General features: G+C 36.6%; 1 protein-coding gene across 10 annotated transcripts in view; it reads left to right on the forward strand.

The window, feature by feature from the left end:
• Positions 1-16,987, forward strand: part of AEBP2 (AE binding protein 2) — a 133,743-nt gene that overhangs the window by 75,105 nt on the left and 41,651 nt on the right. For 2 of the 10 annotated variants that reach the window (XM_074006349.1, XM_005570299.5), the window contains 4 exons: positions 2,176-2,243; positions 4,528-4,641; positions 8,243-8,269; positions 8,830-10,377. In XM_074006349.1, the coding sequence (XP_073862450.1) occupies positions 2,176-2,243; positions 4,528-4,641; positions 8,243-8,269; positions 8,830-8,875 (255 nt within the window). In that variant the 3' untranslated portion in view covers positions 8,876-10,377. Of the gene's footprint in view, positions 1-2,175; positions 2,244-4,527; positions 4,642-8,242; positions 8,286-8,829; positions 10,378-16,987 lie in introns of those variants that run through there. The other 8 variants (XR_012420061.1, XM_005570300.5, XM_074006348.1 and 5 more) reach the window with 6 other exon arrangements.

Raw genomic sequence — 16,987 nt, forward strand, 5'->3', positions numbered from 1 at the left:
GACAATATGGTGTGATACATGCTAATGTAGAGTAAGCACTCAGCATTTTGAAGACATGGACTAGAGACTTTTCACCCATTATTGGAGTTGTCGGGGAGGGGCAACATGGAAAAGGTGATAATGCATGTGTCCTAAAAAGGAGATGTGTAATTGTGTATGCACATGGGCAAACACGGCATATGCCAGGCAAGGAAGTGTTGGGATTGTGGGAGTAAAAATTTGGTATAAATTTTATTCGACTTAACCGAGACTTATATTTGCCTAGGTCTAATTGCCTGAGTTAAAATGAGTAATCAAAAAATGAAGCATACATAACTTAAATATTTTTGCTGAATATATAAATGAATGTTCAGTAATTTGTTTTATATAGAGCCAAAGTCATACTTTGGAGTCTAGATACGTTAATTGGGGTTTCTGGTCACATTTCTTGAATAAATCACATTTAAACGTGTACGTAATCTAATGGTTTGCAGCTTTTATTTATTTAAAGCAGAGCCAGAACTTGTAGACAATTGAAAAGCTATTAGAGATACCCTGATGAGACATGTTACCGTTTTTGTTCTCAATTTTTACTGTAATTCTGCAGTACATTGCTTTTTAAGGAAGTGACTCTTTTTTTTTTTTTTTTTTTTTTTGAGACCGGGCCTCACTCTGTTGCTCAGCCTGGAGTGCATTGGCACAGTCACAGCTCCTGGGCAGGTGGTCTTGTCACCTCAGCCTCTCAAGTAGCTGGGACCACAGGCAAGCACCGCCATACCTGGCTAAGTTTTTGTATTGAGACAGAATCTCCCTATGTTGCCTAGGCTGGTCTAGAACTCCTGGGCTCAGGTGATCCTTTCACCTTGGCCTCCCAAAGTACTGGGATTGCAGGCGTGAGCCACTGAGGAAATGACCTGTAGTAAGCCTTCCAAAAGCTGTGAGCTCCGATTTTCATTTAAATAAGTGTGTAGTTTTAGTAGGGTGGGATTTGTTTTGTTTTACTGTTGTGTGCCCAGCACTCTAAAACGATATGTGAATATGATAACTGTTCTTTTGTAAGACATTAATGCTGCTGGTGCACAGAAAGCCCCAGAGAGTTGGTTGTTTAAGTTAGAGATCAGGACAATATTTCTATTATATGTTCCATAGTTTGGGAAACTGTTCTAAATATAATGCTAAAGGAGTTCAAGGCAGAAAACCATGAAATAGCTGAGGCCTAGAGAGGCCAGATTCTGAAGAGTTTTCTGCACCATACTAAGAGTTACCCTTTCCTAAGTGCTAGGGGAAACTGTTGAAGCGTTTGTCGGGAAAGTGATACTACCGAATTTGTCCTTTGGATAAAGCCTTCTGCGTACTGAGTGGAAAGTAGCTTTGATGACCTGAGGAGGTCCAGAAGAATGGAGACCTGAACTTGGGTCATGGCAACTTGGATGGAGAGAATAGGTATTAATGACTACAGTTCCTAGATCTTAGTGTTGGAATATTTGCTGTCCCCTTTTTGGGCCTGTAGTGCTCAGAGGTGTTCACTGTAACACAAACATCCTTGGCCACAGAGCTTTTACTGAATCTAGGTTTATTTTTTTTTTAGGATAGATTTCCAAACATTTAATTAATTCATTTTATAATAAACACTATTATAGGTGGTATGACACAAAGGTTCATGGGGTAAGAAATATTCCTATGTCATTGAGTTTTCAGTCTTGTGGGAAAGACAGAGGTTTGAGTGCTACAAAGCAGGGAAGAACTACAAAGCAGACAGGATATAGTGGTGGTACTATCTCTTCCAGGGTATGAACACTTAAGTTCTTGATTAGAGGTAAAATTTTTTTTTTTTTTTTTGAGATGGAGTCTTGCTCTATCGCCCAGGCTGGAGTGCAGTGGCGCGATCTTGGCTCACTACAGCTTCCACCTCCTGGGTTCAAGTGATTCTCCTGCTTCAGTCTCCTGAGTAGCTGGGACTACAGACGCCCGCCACCACACCCCAGCTAATTTTTGTGTTTTTAGTAGAGACAGGGTTTCACCATATTGACCAGGCTGGTCTCAAACTCCTGACCTTGTGATCCACCTGCCTTGGCCTCCCAAAGTGCTGGGATTACAGGCGTGAGCCACCGCACCTGGCCCCAAAAGTATTTAACAATACATGAAAAATGATGTTTCACACATTGTTTTTATGATTTCTTTTCATGTCATTATCAGGTAATAGCTAAGAGAAAAGAAGATTCTGGGAAGATCAAACTTTTGCTTCATTGGATGCCTGAAGACATGTAAGTATTTGAAATACTATGCGTAAGTAATAAGTTCATGTTTTAGTTTTGTTAAAATCTTATGCACAAAAATTATTTGTTAAATTCAAATAAAAAGAAATTACATTGTACAACGTTTTGAGGTTGTCAGGATTGAAGAGATAATCTGAAAGGTCTTAGACTATCTGGCTTATGTATATTACGCTTCAAAACTTAAGCCTTTTTTATTTTTAGTTTTAGTTTTATTTATTTATTTTTTGCTGGAGGCAGTGGCTCAAACGCCTGTAATCCCAACACTTTGGGATTATAGCACTTTGGGATCAGAAAGTTGGGAGGCTGGGAGAGGCCGGGAGAGGCCGCCAGTTTGAGACCAGCCTGGCCAACATGGTGAAACCCCGTCTCTACTAAAAATACAAAAATTAGCTGAGTAGAGTGTGGTGGTGCGCACCCATAATCCCAGCTGCTCGGGAGACTGAGGCACAAGAATCACTTGAACCTGGGAGGCAAAGGTTGCAGTGAGCCAAGATCATGCCACTGCACTCTAGCCTGGGCAACAGAGCCAGAATCCGTCTCAAAAACAAAAACAACAAAACAAAAATCTTAAGCTTTTTAAATCTTGTGTGGTGTTTTTTTGTTTGTTTGTTTGTTTGTTTTTTTGAGACAGGGTCTCAACCTGGGCATCAGTGAGACTCTGTCTCAAAAATGAAAAAGTTTATAGAAATTTTAAATCATTTTTAGCATTTTTAGTGACCTCCAAACAGTATGCAAGCAGTCATAGCTGTGCCTTTGTTTGAATCTTTTATTTAAAAAATTTGTAAATGTTCTCTAGTGCATAGTGAATGGTATTTTATAGAAAAAGCAATTGACTAATTTTCTAGCAGTGATTACATTTTTCTTTAAGCTTTTGTGCCCATTTAGAGCACTTCTGACCTAGATGTTCCTTAGTTCAGATATTTCATGTAATTTTCTTTTTATCTTTTTATTAAAATTTTCTTTTTATTAAAATGTTCTTTTTATAAAAGGAAATGAGGAGGGTATATTATAGAAATATTGGACAAAATTTATAAGCATCAAGAATATAATAAATTTCGTTGAAAGAGATTTTATTATGTATGCCTAATTCACATATGTGGCCAATGGCTGGGCGCAGTGGTTTATGCTGGTAATCCCAGTGCTTTGTGAGGCTGAGGCAGAAGGATTGCTTTTAAGGCAGGCGTTTGAGATCAGCCTGGGCAGCATAGTGAATCCTTGTCTCTATAGGAAAACAAAAAACAAAAAAATTAGCTGGTTGTGATGGTGTCACCTGTAGTCCCAGATACTCAGGAGACTGAGGTGGGAAGATCAATTGAGCCTAGGAGGTTGAAGCTGCAGTGAGCCATGATTGCACCACTGCAACTCAAGCTTGAGGGACAGAGTGAGACCCTGTTCAAAAAAATCAAGTACAAATATGTATATTCCTAATGTTCTGGAAATGGATTAATCCAAATATCAAAACACATTCATTTGAATTTTATTGTAGAGTTGAATTTCTTTGAATTCAGTGTTAATGGCCACATGCATTTTTTTTTTAAATGGAGTTTAATCTTACAGAGGTTTTATTTATTTTGTTTAATGGACTTTAATCTTACAGGTTTTTTGTTTTGTTTTGTTTTTAAGAGACAGTCTCGCTCTGCCGCCCACGCTGCAGTGCAGTGGTGCAGTCTCGGCTCACTGCAACCTCTGCCTCCTGGGTTCAAGTGATTCTTGTGCCTTGGCCCCTGGAATAGCTGGGAATACAGACATGTGCCACCATGCCCAGCTAATTTTTGTATTTTTAGTACAGATGGGGTTTCACTATGTTGGCCAGTGTGGTCTTGAATTCCTGGGCTTAAGTTATCTTCCCCCCTTGGCCTCCCAAAGTGCTGGAATTAGAGGAATGAGCCACTGCACTGGGCCCTTTTATTTCTCTATTAGTAAAGAAACTTGCTGTCAGATTTCCAACAAGTCAAAATCAAGTATGAATTTCACTAATTGAGTTAAAAGCTAGCCAGTGTGTTCTGACAGATTTCTAATTTGATAAGATGTTGCCACTGAAAATGTTTAATTTATTCCTGAATTCATGTTTAAAATTTAACACTGCCATTTCTTATCTGGAACTCCACGTCCTACTATTAAGGTTGATAGCTGAACTTCCCTGGCTTCTGGGAAACTTGTTCACTTAACGTGGACTGAGCAGAGTAGCAGAAAATGCCAGAATGTGAAGGCACATGAAGTGTAAATCTAAAATTAATGTTATTTTATTATTGACTTGTTTTTTAATTCATAGTCTGCCTGATGTGTGGGTGAATGAAAGTGAACGACATCAGTTAAAAACTAAAGTAGTTCATTTATCAAAGCTACCCAAAGATACTGCCTTGCTTTTGGACCCAAACATATACAGGTAATTTAATGCTTGCCTTTATGTTTTACTTTTTGATTTGTAATTTTCTCTCCCCAAATTTTGGATAAATTAGGACTTAGTTTTAAGTGCTGAATTTTGATACCAAGTATATCTCATTACTTCCTGGCTTGTTTTTTGTATGTGGACTCACAAAGAGTTAAAAATTGTAGAATCCAGAAAAACAGTATTTTGCTAATAAGGTTTATATGCTTAATCCCAGATTTATCTTAAGTATGTTAGATTGTAATATACTTAGTAATTTGAAAATAAGTGCCCTTTAACAAAGTAATTCTTTTTGTAATAACAGACTTTTGTGGACCTAAGAATATGTTGCATGAGTCTGAAACACCAAAATTGTTTGATTTTTTTTTTTAACTTAACCTTTCTCCAAACTTTCCAAAAGAGCAATTCAAATATTATTTGTTTTTTAAGACATAGCTTAGAGTGTTCACATTTCTAGTAATTTTATGTTTTGAGCTTTTTTTAGTGTGCTGTGCTTACGAAGGTATGTGGGGGAAGGAGAAGAGACCAACATTTCTCTTCTATGCGCTGAGTCACTTTGCTAGGTGCTTTGCATATCCGTCATCCTCACGGCTGCTCTGTGAAGTAGGTTTTACTGTCTCTGCTTTACAGATTGGAAAACTGAGGCAAGAGGTTAAATAGTTAATCCGCCCAAGTTTCCACAGAATGTGGTTGAACTCCATAGTGCCTCTATCCAAATGATGTACACGAGAGTGATTAAAAAAGTGGTGGAAATGCTTAAAACCAGCTTTTAAAAGGCACTCTTACAGAAAGGACTTTATATCTTTTTTCAATGAAACTTTGTAAATTTTAGCTATCATAAAGATAGCTAATTTTACATTAATTAAATACTTTGAAGGACATATTCATTCCACGATGCATCGTTTTGGGTGCTATTCACCTGGAGATTTCCTGTAATTTGGGACATTATTCTGTGAGTAAAATTCTAACATAATGGGCATTGCCATCTAGAAGCATAGTTTTCCCTATTACAAAAAAGGTGTTTTTTTTTTGGCTGTTCCCAGTGGCTCATGCCTATAATCACAGCATTTTGGGAGGCTGAGGTGGGCAGTTCGCTGAAGTCTGAGTTCGAGACCAGCCTGAGCAACATAGTGAGACCCTGTCTCTACAAAAAATACACAAATTAGTCAGGCATGGTGGCACATGCCTGTAGTCCCAGCTACTCAGGAGGCTGAGGTAGGAGGATTGTTTGAGCTGGGAGTTCAAGGCTGCAGTGAGCCAAGATTGCACCACTGTACTCCAGCGTGGCTGACAGTGAGACCCTGTTTCAAAAAAATTTTTTTCTTCTCAAACATCTTTTGGTGAAAGTGCTAATTAATACAATAAAACTTGTTCTTTGTGGAATGAACTAGATCATCAAGGAGAAGATTGAGAGTAATCTACTACCAAAAATTTGGGAAGGTTGCAAGTTATCTCTCTATAAAGAAAAATAATTGAGTGTTCTTGATTTACTTGTACCTAATTTAGAGTTATTTAAGTTTACTCTTTGGAGAGATGAATTAAAATTAGCATCCTAAAAGAGTGATATTTTGGGAGAGCCACTCTGCCTTTTAGGACTAGTTGTAAACCTCTCTTAGAGATCTTAAATTAAGATTAATCTGGTTTTCTGCCTGCATCCTGTTTCCTTCTTTCCAAGAGTCTTGCTTTCTCGCCACATCAGCTTGTTTTTTTTCTGTTTCTGTGCTATATAGGAAGCAATTTAGATATTTTAATGAAAGTGACTTAAAATTTAAGCTTAGAACTAATGTTCTGAAGTGCAAAGGAACAGTGTTGCATATTCTCAAATTTATGTGTGTGATTCCACAATTCTTGCTGATTTTATTCTTTGAAATGAGGATGTTCTTAAGATATATTAGGTGCTTCTGTGGATTTGATTTTCCCTACCTGTGTCAAAAATGCCATCTTGGCCTGGTGAGGTGGCTCATGCCCGTAATCCCAGCACTTTGGGAGGCCAAGGTGGGTGGATCACTTGAGGCCAGGAGTTCGAGACCAGCCTGGCCAACATGATGAAACCCTGTTTCAACTAAAAATGCAAAAATCAGTCGGATGTAGTGGTGCACGCCTGTAATCTCAGCTAGTTGGAAGGCTGAGGCATGAGAATCACTTGAACCCAGGAGGCGGAGGTTGCAGTGAGCCGAGATCACGTCCTACACTCCAGCCTTGGCTACAGAGCAAGACTCTGTCCAAAAAAAAAAAAAAAGGCCATCTTAAAACTTATTGGCCGGGCACAGTGACTCAAGCCTGTAATCCCAGCACTTTGGGAGGCTGAGACGGGCAGATCACGAGGTCAGGAGATCGAGACCATCCTGGCTAACCCGGTGAAACCCCGTCTCTACTAAAAAAAAAAATACAAAAAACTAGCCGGGTGAGGTGGCGGGCGCCTGTAGTCCCAGCTACTCAGGAGGCTGAGGCAGGAGAATGGCATAAACCCGGGAGGTGGAGCTTGCAGTGAGCTGAGATCCGGCCACTGCACTCCAGCCTGGGCGACAGAGCGAGACTCCGTTCCCCCAAAAAACAACAATTTTGACTCTAAACCTCTGTGCTTTCACTATTCTGGAAATCAGAATTGAGTGTACTGTAGAGTGGTATAGAGTCATAGAAGCCCCTACATTTGTCCTAGTATAGCAGTCTTTTCTTAAATTGCTGGATTTTGACTGGGAAAACTTGTGAAATTAATTAAAAGAAGAAAAACAATTATTCTTACTTGTTTTTAGGAGAAATAACTTCCTGCTTGTGCATATGTCATAATGAGAGTATGGCAAACCTTCTGCAAAATAAACATATTCCTTCAAAATGAGACTGAAAGGAATATACAGTTGGCCCTCTCTATCCGCAACTTCCACATCCATGGATTCAACCAACTGTGTATCAAAGCTGTTTAGGGGGAAAAGATAGCAATACAACAATAAAAAATAATACAAATGAGACCAATATAGTGTAACAATGATTTACGTAGCATTTACATTATATTAAATATTATAAGTAATCTAGAGATGATTTAAAGCATACAGAAGGATGTATGTAGATTATTTGCAAATCCTGCTATTTCCTTGGATTTTGGAATCTGCGGGAGATTCTGGGGATCCCCTACTCCCACTGTGCATGCTGAGAGACAACTGTATTTATTTGGGATTTAAGCATTGGGGTTTGTTGTTGTTTTTGAGACCACTTCTCTCTATGTTCCCAGGCTCATCTTGAACTCCTGGGCTCAAGCAGTCTTTCTGCCTTGGCTTCCCAAAGTGCTGGGAGAATTACAGGCATGAGCCTCTGGGACCCAGCCAAGCATCAGTTTTAAAGTATTAATTGGCTAAAATATATGTATTACACATGGAATTCTGTCTTAGAAATGCACTAGCAGGCTAAATTTAAAACTTTTATTAAAAACAACTGTATTATGTAACTAAGTATAGATCCATATGTGTAAATGTTTTGGAAATACATTTTTATTATAATCTATGATCATCACATTGCCTGTATCTTAATATTTTCAGTGTCTCTTGAAGCACTCAAATGTGTTTGATTCAGTTGAATAAAAGAATTTCTTTTTCTCTTTTTCTAGAACAATGCCGCAGAAGAGGTTGAAGAGGTAAAAAATAAATAAATACATAAAAAGCAAACAAGCGGGGACACCTGCAGTCTTAGTCACTGACAATGGGTTTAGGAAAAGTTGCACATTAGAGTCAACCCCTTCCTTTTTTTTTTTTTTTTTTTTAAATCCAGTATTTAGGATAATATTTATGCTTAGTGTAAACATTCTGTGAATGAAGTAGACTCTTCGGTGGAATATATTAATATATTACTGTATATCCACGTTTTCATGGAATGGTACTGTGGGAGACTGAGCAAACACTCTTTTGGCAACTTAGTAGAACAGCTTCTTAAAGGCTTTGCATGCTTGCTGCTTTAAGCTGCTTTTTTTTTTTTTCTTCCCTTTAGTGATTTCAGTAGTTTATATTGGAAAGAAAAACAATTACAACATGTGCCCTTACAAATACCAAAAGCACTGTAAGGATATTTGTCTTGACAGTGTTTATTGATTTGAAGTCATATTAGGAAATATTTAGACAATGAAAATTATCAAGAGATAATTTACCTTTCAATTATGATAAATAGATGTGATTGGTTGCCATTTGTGTTCTTTTGCAGAACTCTGATAAGAAAAGTGTTCAATTTGTATTTAAGCAAACAGTGAACGACGTTTGCAATCAACTAAAAATTCGTCTATCGAATTAGGGCTGAAAATTACTGTTAAAGAGTGTTGCAGTATGTCTGGTGGCTCCCTTTTCAGGACTAGGGCTTTCTCATGGAGTACAGTATGTTAATATTTACCTATATAACTAATCTGTTAACGGTTTTTGAAAAACCTTTCAAATTATTTGAATAATCTTCATATTTTCATTTAACCTATATGACTCTAATTTTTTTTCTGAGGAAATCATTTGGTTTTTGAGTTGTTTTTTCTTAATGTAAGAAAAATTGTATTTTTTTTACAAGTATCTTCAAACTGAATCTTTTATGCACCAAAGTTGGTTTTGAAAAGGAAAATAAAATCACTTTCTTGCTTGGTAAGCAAGAAGCCATATCGATTTTTTTTAACTTACAGAAATGGAAATATGTGTAACTTGTTAGTATTGTATTAAACAAATGTTGCATAGAGATAATAGAACATTGCTTGTAAATAATTCAGCAGATTTGTAATATATTTTTATATTTTGAAATGTACTGTAGATGTTTTTCTAGAGGCATGAAAGTTAAATGTATATATTATGGTAGAAATAATATTGAAGGATATTGTAATTCACTAGTGCTGCCAGAGGAATTGTTAATAAAAGCACCTTCTTTAACAATAAATGTCTTTCACAGACTTAAGGGACTATGTACTACTGTTAATATCTATAAGAACAAAACACATTGAACATCCTTCCAGAAAGTCTTTGAGGGAGGACCTATACCCATAATAGAATTATGGCACTCTTTTCTGACGGTGATCAAGAAATCAATTACTTCCTTACTGTTGGAAGGACATTGTAAAGTATGTGGTTATATGCAGTGAAACTGCAGAAAATACTCCTGATTGAGGAGTTTTCACTTTACTACAGTGATATAAAAACCAGCAGTTTTTACACTAAATTTTTTAAAGAAATATAGACAAAAATATAGAATTAAACCTTTGGTTCCAAAATGGGAAAGGTTCCATGATGCATAAATCATTTCTCATTTGCTTTAAAAAAATTTAAAAATGTAAAAATTATGAGAGACTTTATTCGTTAACAATGGGGTAAAGAGCTATATACATGAAATGAGTCTTATAAAATTAAGTGAAGTGCAAATAAAAGCACTGCTACTATAAGACATTCTGGAATGGTTGTTTAATAAGGGTATTATCCATTTGATCTATAGCAATGTGATTTTATTTTTAAAAAGAAAAGCAGTGTGTTTTCTTTTTTTGTTGTTTTCTTTTGCTTAAGCACTTCATCAATTGCTTTCTTCTGTATCTGCGAAGTAATCTGCAATCTCTTTTGTTCTTTTTAAAATTTGATTTGTTATAAAATTGCCAAATAGAAGTGTTTCAGATACATAGTTTGTACCTGTATTTTTATTTTATTGCCTCATGTTCTTGTAAGTCATTCTTAATTGACCAATGATTGTAGACCTTGCTTGAGTATTTTTTCTAATAAAACAAAGCAAATCACATTTAGCTTCAAATTGTAACAATTCAATTAAATTTTCAAATTACACCTGAAAAGATACATCTGATATTTTCTATGTAGAGCACAGTAAATAAGTTTTTTCGTTGTGTAGAAATAATTAGATGTGAAAACCAGATTTCGTGATCGTTGATTAACTTCTGAGTACTCAATCAATCATAATCCTTTTGCTGCTTATCTGATGTTGGTTTGATACTGTTGATTAACACACCAAAAAGAATATGGAATTGAAATGAGCTAGCTTTATAACTTGTATGTATACATATATACACATAGCATCCAGTTATGACTGGGTAATAAGTGTGAAAATTTTAATTTGTGGTTTTCATTTATTAATGTCTACCCATCTGTATTGTTGCTCCTACCTTCAAATATGACATACTTGTAATATGACACCTGAAATAAGTCTGTTGTCCAGAATTTATGTATTGTTCAGCATCAAGCAAACTGCAGCTCACAAGCACACCCATTTATATGTTGTCTGTGCCTGCTTTCTCCTGCAGTGGCAGAATTGCGTGGTGAGACCTTAGGTCCTGCAAGCCCCCAATTTTTACTGCAGGTTGGCAATCCCTAATCCAAAAATCTGAAATAAAAAATGCTCCAAAGTCCAAAACTGAGTGCTGACATCATGCCGCAAGTGGAAAATTCCACGCCTGACCTCATGTGACTGGTCATAGTCAAAACAATTAAGACTTTGTTTCATGCACAAAATTATTAAAACTGTTGTGTAAAATTACCTTCAGTCTCTGTGTATAAGGTGTATGTGAGATATAAATGAACTTTATGTTTAGTCTTGGATCTCATTTCTGAGTCTGATGTATATGCAGATACTAAAAAATCTGAAAAAATCAAAAATCTGAAATACTTCTGGTCCCAGGCATTTCGGATAAGGGATACTCAGCCTGTCTCTGGTCCTTTAAGAAAAAGTTTTTGGTTCCTTTGTCTAGTTGACAAAAAGTTTGGAAACATAAACTTAGACCACACAACTTGCATTTTAATATGATAATGTTGATCTTGGTAATAAGCCAGTACATTAAATTTTAGTGAAAGCTGTTTCATGTATTTTACAGTAAATATCGCCATATTAGGTACCTACAACAAATGGTGGTTTTTGGAAACTTTTACGTTGGGTTTTTTAAGTTATTAGTAGTCCATCATTTCATCATTTATGTTTCTGTATTTATTTTACTAAGAACTAAGTAAGATTTTGTACATCAGATTGTGTTGGAACCATAAGGCACATCTGCTTTATCTAGAAGAATCTTAAGGTGAAAAATAGTGTAAAATTTAAAAATTTTTATATTTCTAATAAACTTTTTATATATAAATGTTACCTAAAGTGGACACATGTTACTTGTGAATTTCACGTAAGATGGACAGTAATTATCTCTCAATGAATATTTTAAGATTTGTTTTACTAATTGAAAACATTAATATGTCAGTAAATCTTTGGCCTTAATGCTTTTCTCCCCTTTTACACATTAATAAAATGTTTTAAATATGGTATTACTCTTAAAAAGGTAGAAATTGCCAGTTGTTTAAAGCATTTTTATTTTTTCTTTGAATTCTTAATTCATGATGAACAGATGTTGGATTATTCAAATATAAAAATGGGAAAGTATGTATTAAGAATACTTGATGGAGGGTTTTCTCTTTAGTCACAACTTAAAAAAAAGAAAACTTTAATACCTCTGCATAAGTTCTCTAAAAGAACTTAACTTCTTAGTTTATATGAAAACTGATATGTATGTCTGTTTAACAAAGCCTGTTGGGTACAGGTCTACAAGGAGATACTTCATTTCTAAAAAAGGAGTTAAATCGTGTCATTTGAAAAATTTTTTTTGAGATAAGTGGACATTTTGGGAATTTTGGTTAAAACATATTTCTCTATTCTAAAAAATAATAGGATATGTATTCATAAAAGGGAAGAAATTGTTAGAAAATTTCCTGTGTACATGGTTTGTTTTAAGAATCTTGGGACCTGGTGTAGGACATTTAGCAGTTCTAACACTGCAGTTTTAATATATTTGCTGTTTTTTTTTTTTTTAAAGATTAGAATATGTTTAAAATTTAATGGTTATGAGGCTCTGTAGCCTTAAAATGTGTTATAGTAGTAAAATGTATTCTTATTTTTATCTTAAAAAACCTAAATATTTACATTGCATAATTTATTTATTGAATCAAGTTTGCGTGGTCTCACACATGGTTCTGTTAATCTAAAAATTAAAAAGGATTTGTAAGCAGGTTAGAGCAGGAATTGCAACCCAGGTGTTTTTTTTCTAGGTCAGAATTCTTTTCACTGTACCACACTGCTGCTCTCAGTGTGAGAACGTGAATGTACATTGTGATACCACTGTGAAGTTGTGTCCGGTGTTTCTGCCACAGCCAGTCCCTAGCATGATCATTCGTGGCACAAAATAGTCTGTAAAATTTGTTGAATGAGTATTATAGGTGAGTAATTTTTATAGTAGAATGCTTTGGAGAATTAATAGTGATAAAACAGTAGTAGAGTTGAAGTGACCTGGCTTAAGCCACATCCTGTGATAATATCAGATATGTTTTCACAAGAACCTTATATACCGGATATAGTGGCTCATGCCTGTAATCCCAGCTACTTAGGAGGGTAAGAAGGGAGGATTGCTTGAGGCCAGGAGTGCCACGCTACAGTGAGCTATGATCAGAGCACTGCACTCCAGTCTGTGTGACACAGCGAGACCCCACCTCTTTATTTTTCGCTAGGGAGTCTTGCTCTGTTGCTGAGACTGGAGTGCAGTGGTATGATCTCAGCTCACTGCAACCTCTGCTTCCGGGTTCAAGTGGTTCTTGTGGCTCAGCCTCCCAAGTAGCTGGGACTACACGTGCGTGCCACCATGCCCGGATACTTTTTGTATTTTTTAGTAGAGACAGAGTTTTGCCATGTTGGCCAGGCTGGGCTTGAACTCCTTACTGCAGGTGACTCTCCCACCTCTGCCTCCCAAAGTGCTAGGATTACAGGCATGAGCCACTGTGCTTGGCCCCTGCCTCTTTAAACAACAACAAAAATCCTTATAAAAGGAACTATGCTTCAGTTTGTTTAAACATTCTTAGTGTAAAGGGTTATTGATGTTATGTTTTTATATACTTGGATGTAATATTTTGGCTTATTTGATTTTATTTAAAAATGTTTCTTTTTGTCAGAGTCATGTTTTATGATATAAATAACTTTTTTTTTTTTTTTTTTAAGACAGATTCTTACTCTGTTGCCCAGGCTGTAGTGCAGTGGCAGAATTGTAGCTCAGTGCAGCTTCAAACACCTTGGGCTCAAGTGACCCTGTCGCCTTGGCCTCCCAAGCAGCTAGGCCTCCAGGCATGCGCCACGACACTGGCTTTTTTAATGTATTGCCCAGGCTGGTCTTCAACTCCTGGTATTACAGATGTGAGCCACTGCACCTGGCCCAACATTTTTTTTAAACACTATTTTGAAGGAGCTACCCAGTATTTGGTTTCTTGTTTTTTGAGATGGAGTCTCTGTTACTCAGGCTGGGGTGCAGTGGCGTGATCTCTGCTCACTGCAGCCTCCGCCTCCCGGATACAAGCGATTCTCTTGCCTCAGTCTCAAGCGATTGCCCGGCTAACTTTTGTCTTTTAGTAGAGACAGGGTTTCACCATGTTGACCAGGTTAGTCTCGAACTCCTGACCTTGTGATCCATCCATCTCGGCCTCCCAAAGTGCTGGGATTACAGGCATGAGCCGCCAGGTCTGGCCAGTTTCTTTCTTTCTCTTCTTTTTCTTTCTTTCCTTCCTTCCCTCCCTTCCTCTTTTCTTTCTTTCCTTTCTTTTCTCTTTTTTCTTTCTCTCTCTTTCTCTCTTTCTTTCTCTTTCTCTCTCCTCCCACTGTTTTTTTTGTTTGTTTGTTTGGACAGAATCTCACTCTTTTGACCAGGCTGGAGTGCAGTAGCACAATCTTGGCTCACTGCAACCTCTGCTTCCCAGGTTCAAGCAATTCTGCCTCCACCTCCGAGTAGCTTGGAGTACAGGCACGTGCTGCCATGCCAGGCTAATTTTTGTATTTTTAGTAGAGACTGGGTTTTGCCAGGATGGTCTTGAACTCCTTACCTCAGGTGGTTTGCGCCCCTCTGCCTCCTAGAGTGCTGGGATTACAGGTGTGAGCCACCGTGCCTGGCCTGGTTTCTTTATTTGAATGTTTTGTCTTGATCCCAGAGTGTTGCTGGTTTCAGATGACCTTTTTTCCTCTTCAGTGTTCAGATGCTTTTGCTGAATAATACCTATGTTTAACTAGTTTTTAAGTTTATTATGAAATTACAATGGACTTACATATATCTGTTGAAAACGGAATTTATATTTGGATGCCTAATGCATCTTGTGTATACATAAGATTATTATATTTTGGGGCCTTTTTTGTTAGAAAAACTGTTTTTAGAGGAAGGTGTGTAGCTAGGTAATAGTAATAGATTTAAAACCGTGATAGCTTATTCTTGAGAGCTGGGCTCAGTGCAAATAATTTAGTATAGACATCATTGAGCATTTCAGGAGAGTGGGTCATAAGTTCCCAGCTTCTGTCCTCTTGAATTTCATAAATGAAAAGAGAACCTAGTTATTTTTTTAATGCCAGCATAGTAAATGTCAATCCAAATTTGTAGAAGTTAGCTTATTTAAATTTCAGACTTCTGTCTTCTTATGTGGCCGCCCCAAATCTGAAAGATCTGATTTCCTTTTAAATGTAATTTCAGAAGTCCGCAGTTTTTTCAGAATTTGTCCTAAGGATCAACAGTATTTTTTAAAGTAACTTTTTATATTAACTTATAATGACCAAATTGAAGAAATTATAAATGTAGAAAATAGGAACAAAATGGAAGTCTTTACTTTCAATTAGCCACACCTTCCTGGTCTCCTGATTAATATTTTTCTTTTGTCCTTTTTAAAATCATTACATACTCAGTTCTATAATTTGGCCTTTTTTTTTGGTCTTTTTCTTTTTTTCTTTCTTTTTTTTTTTTTTTTTTTTTGAGACAGTCTTGCTCTGTTGCCCTGTCTGACTTGAGTGTGGCGTGATCTCGGCTCACTGTACCCTCCGCCTCCTGGGTTCACAAAATTCTCATGCCTCAGCCTCCCGAGTAGCTGGGACTACAGGCACGGCTTACTCAGGGCATTGGCATAGGTCTTTCTTCCTTTCGCTTTCTGTTTCTTTTCCTTTTCTTCCTCCCCTCCACTCCCCTCCCCTGCCATCCTTTCCTTTCCTTTCCTTTTTTTTTTTTTTTTAAGATACTGTCACCCAGACTGGAGTGCAGTGGTGTGAATATGACTCATTGCAACCCCCACCTCCCTCATTTAAGTGATTGTCGTGCTTCAGCCTCCTGTGCCTCAGCTGGGATTACAGGCATGTGTCACCATGCCCAGCTAATTTTTGTATTTCTGGTAGAGATGAGGTTTCACTGTGTTGGCCAGGCTGGACTTTGAACTCCTGACCTCAGATGATGTGACCGCCTTGGCGTCCCAAAGTGCTGGGATTATAGGGGAGATACTGTTAACTGACTTAAAGAGTTTTTTTCATTATAAGTTATGAGTTGATGCATTATAATTTTGGTATTGCCTAAATGTTTTCCTTAAAAGGTGGTACCAGCATAAACTTCCATCAACTGAGTGTGAGTAAATATTGTTGCTCATGCTGTGTTAATATTACTGTAGTCAGTCTAAGGTGGACAGATGACATCAGTATCTTTCAGTCCATTTAAGTTGTACAGTTAGATAAGTTTTGACAGATGTATATGTAATCATCAAACAAGATATATAGAACATTTCCATCACCTTGCATAGGTTCCCCCATGCTTCCTTCCATCCTCAGCCCCAGGCAACCATTGATCTACTCTGTGGCACTATGGATTGGTTGCATTTTCTAGAATTTTATATAAATGGAATAATACAGTGTATACTCCTTTGTGTATGTTTTCCAGCATAAATGATTTTGAAATGCATCAATAATAGTGTAAAAAAATTTAAATTTTTTATTTCTCCAGTGACATTGAACATATTTTTTCTGTAGCTTTTAGTTATTTATACTTGAAGTAGATACTGGAGACACTAAACATTATCTAAACTCTTCTGACTTCAGATTGCCCTTTAAGATTTACTAAATAAATAAAAAAGACTTCTTGTTCTGGAGTATGGCTGGGTAGCATTAAAGACATTAAGGCAGCTTAAAAAATGAATTTTTGTCTGTTTAATCAGTTTCAATTTATTATCAGTTTTTAAGGTATTTGTGTGGCTTATGATGGTCTTTATATGCTGGAGATGTTAAAACAAGTATAATTTGTTAACTGTTGTACCAGCAATGTTATTAAGTCAACTTTTGGCCTACAAAATAAAAATCGTATTAATAGAAAGAAAAATCTTACAGGACTTAGAAATACATTTGAAGACTTTCCAGAAAGATAATCCTCAAACTACCCAAATGGTATAAATTGAAATATACATAGAAAAATGTACCCATTCAATATCAAGCATCTGCAAATTGTAAGGCACTGCTCTAGATGCTACAGATTTAGCAGTTGCATCAAGAAATAAACATTCTTGATCTCATGGACCTTAGAATTGTGTGT

This window comes from Macaca fascicularis, chromosome 11, assembly GCF_037993035.2.
Source record: "Macaca fascicularis isolate 582-1 chromosome 11, T2T-MFA8v1.1".
Classification (NCBI taxonomy): Eukaryota; Metazoa; Chordata; class Mammalia; order Primates; family Cercopithecidae; genus Macaca; species Macaca fascicularis.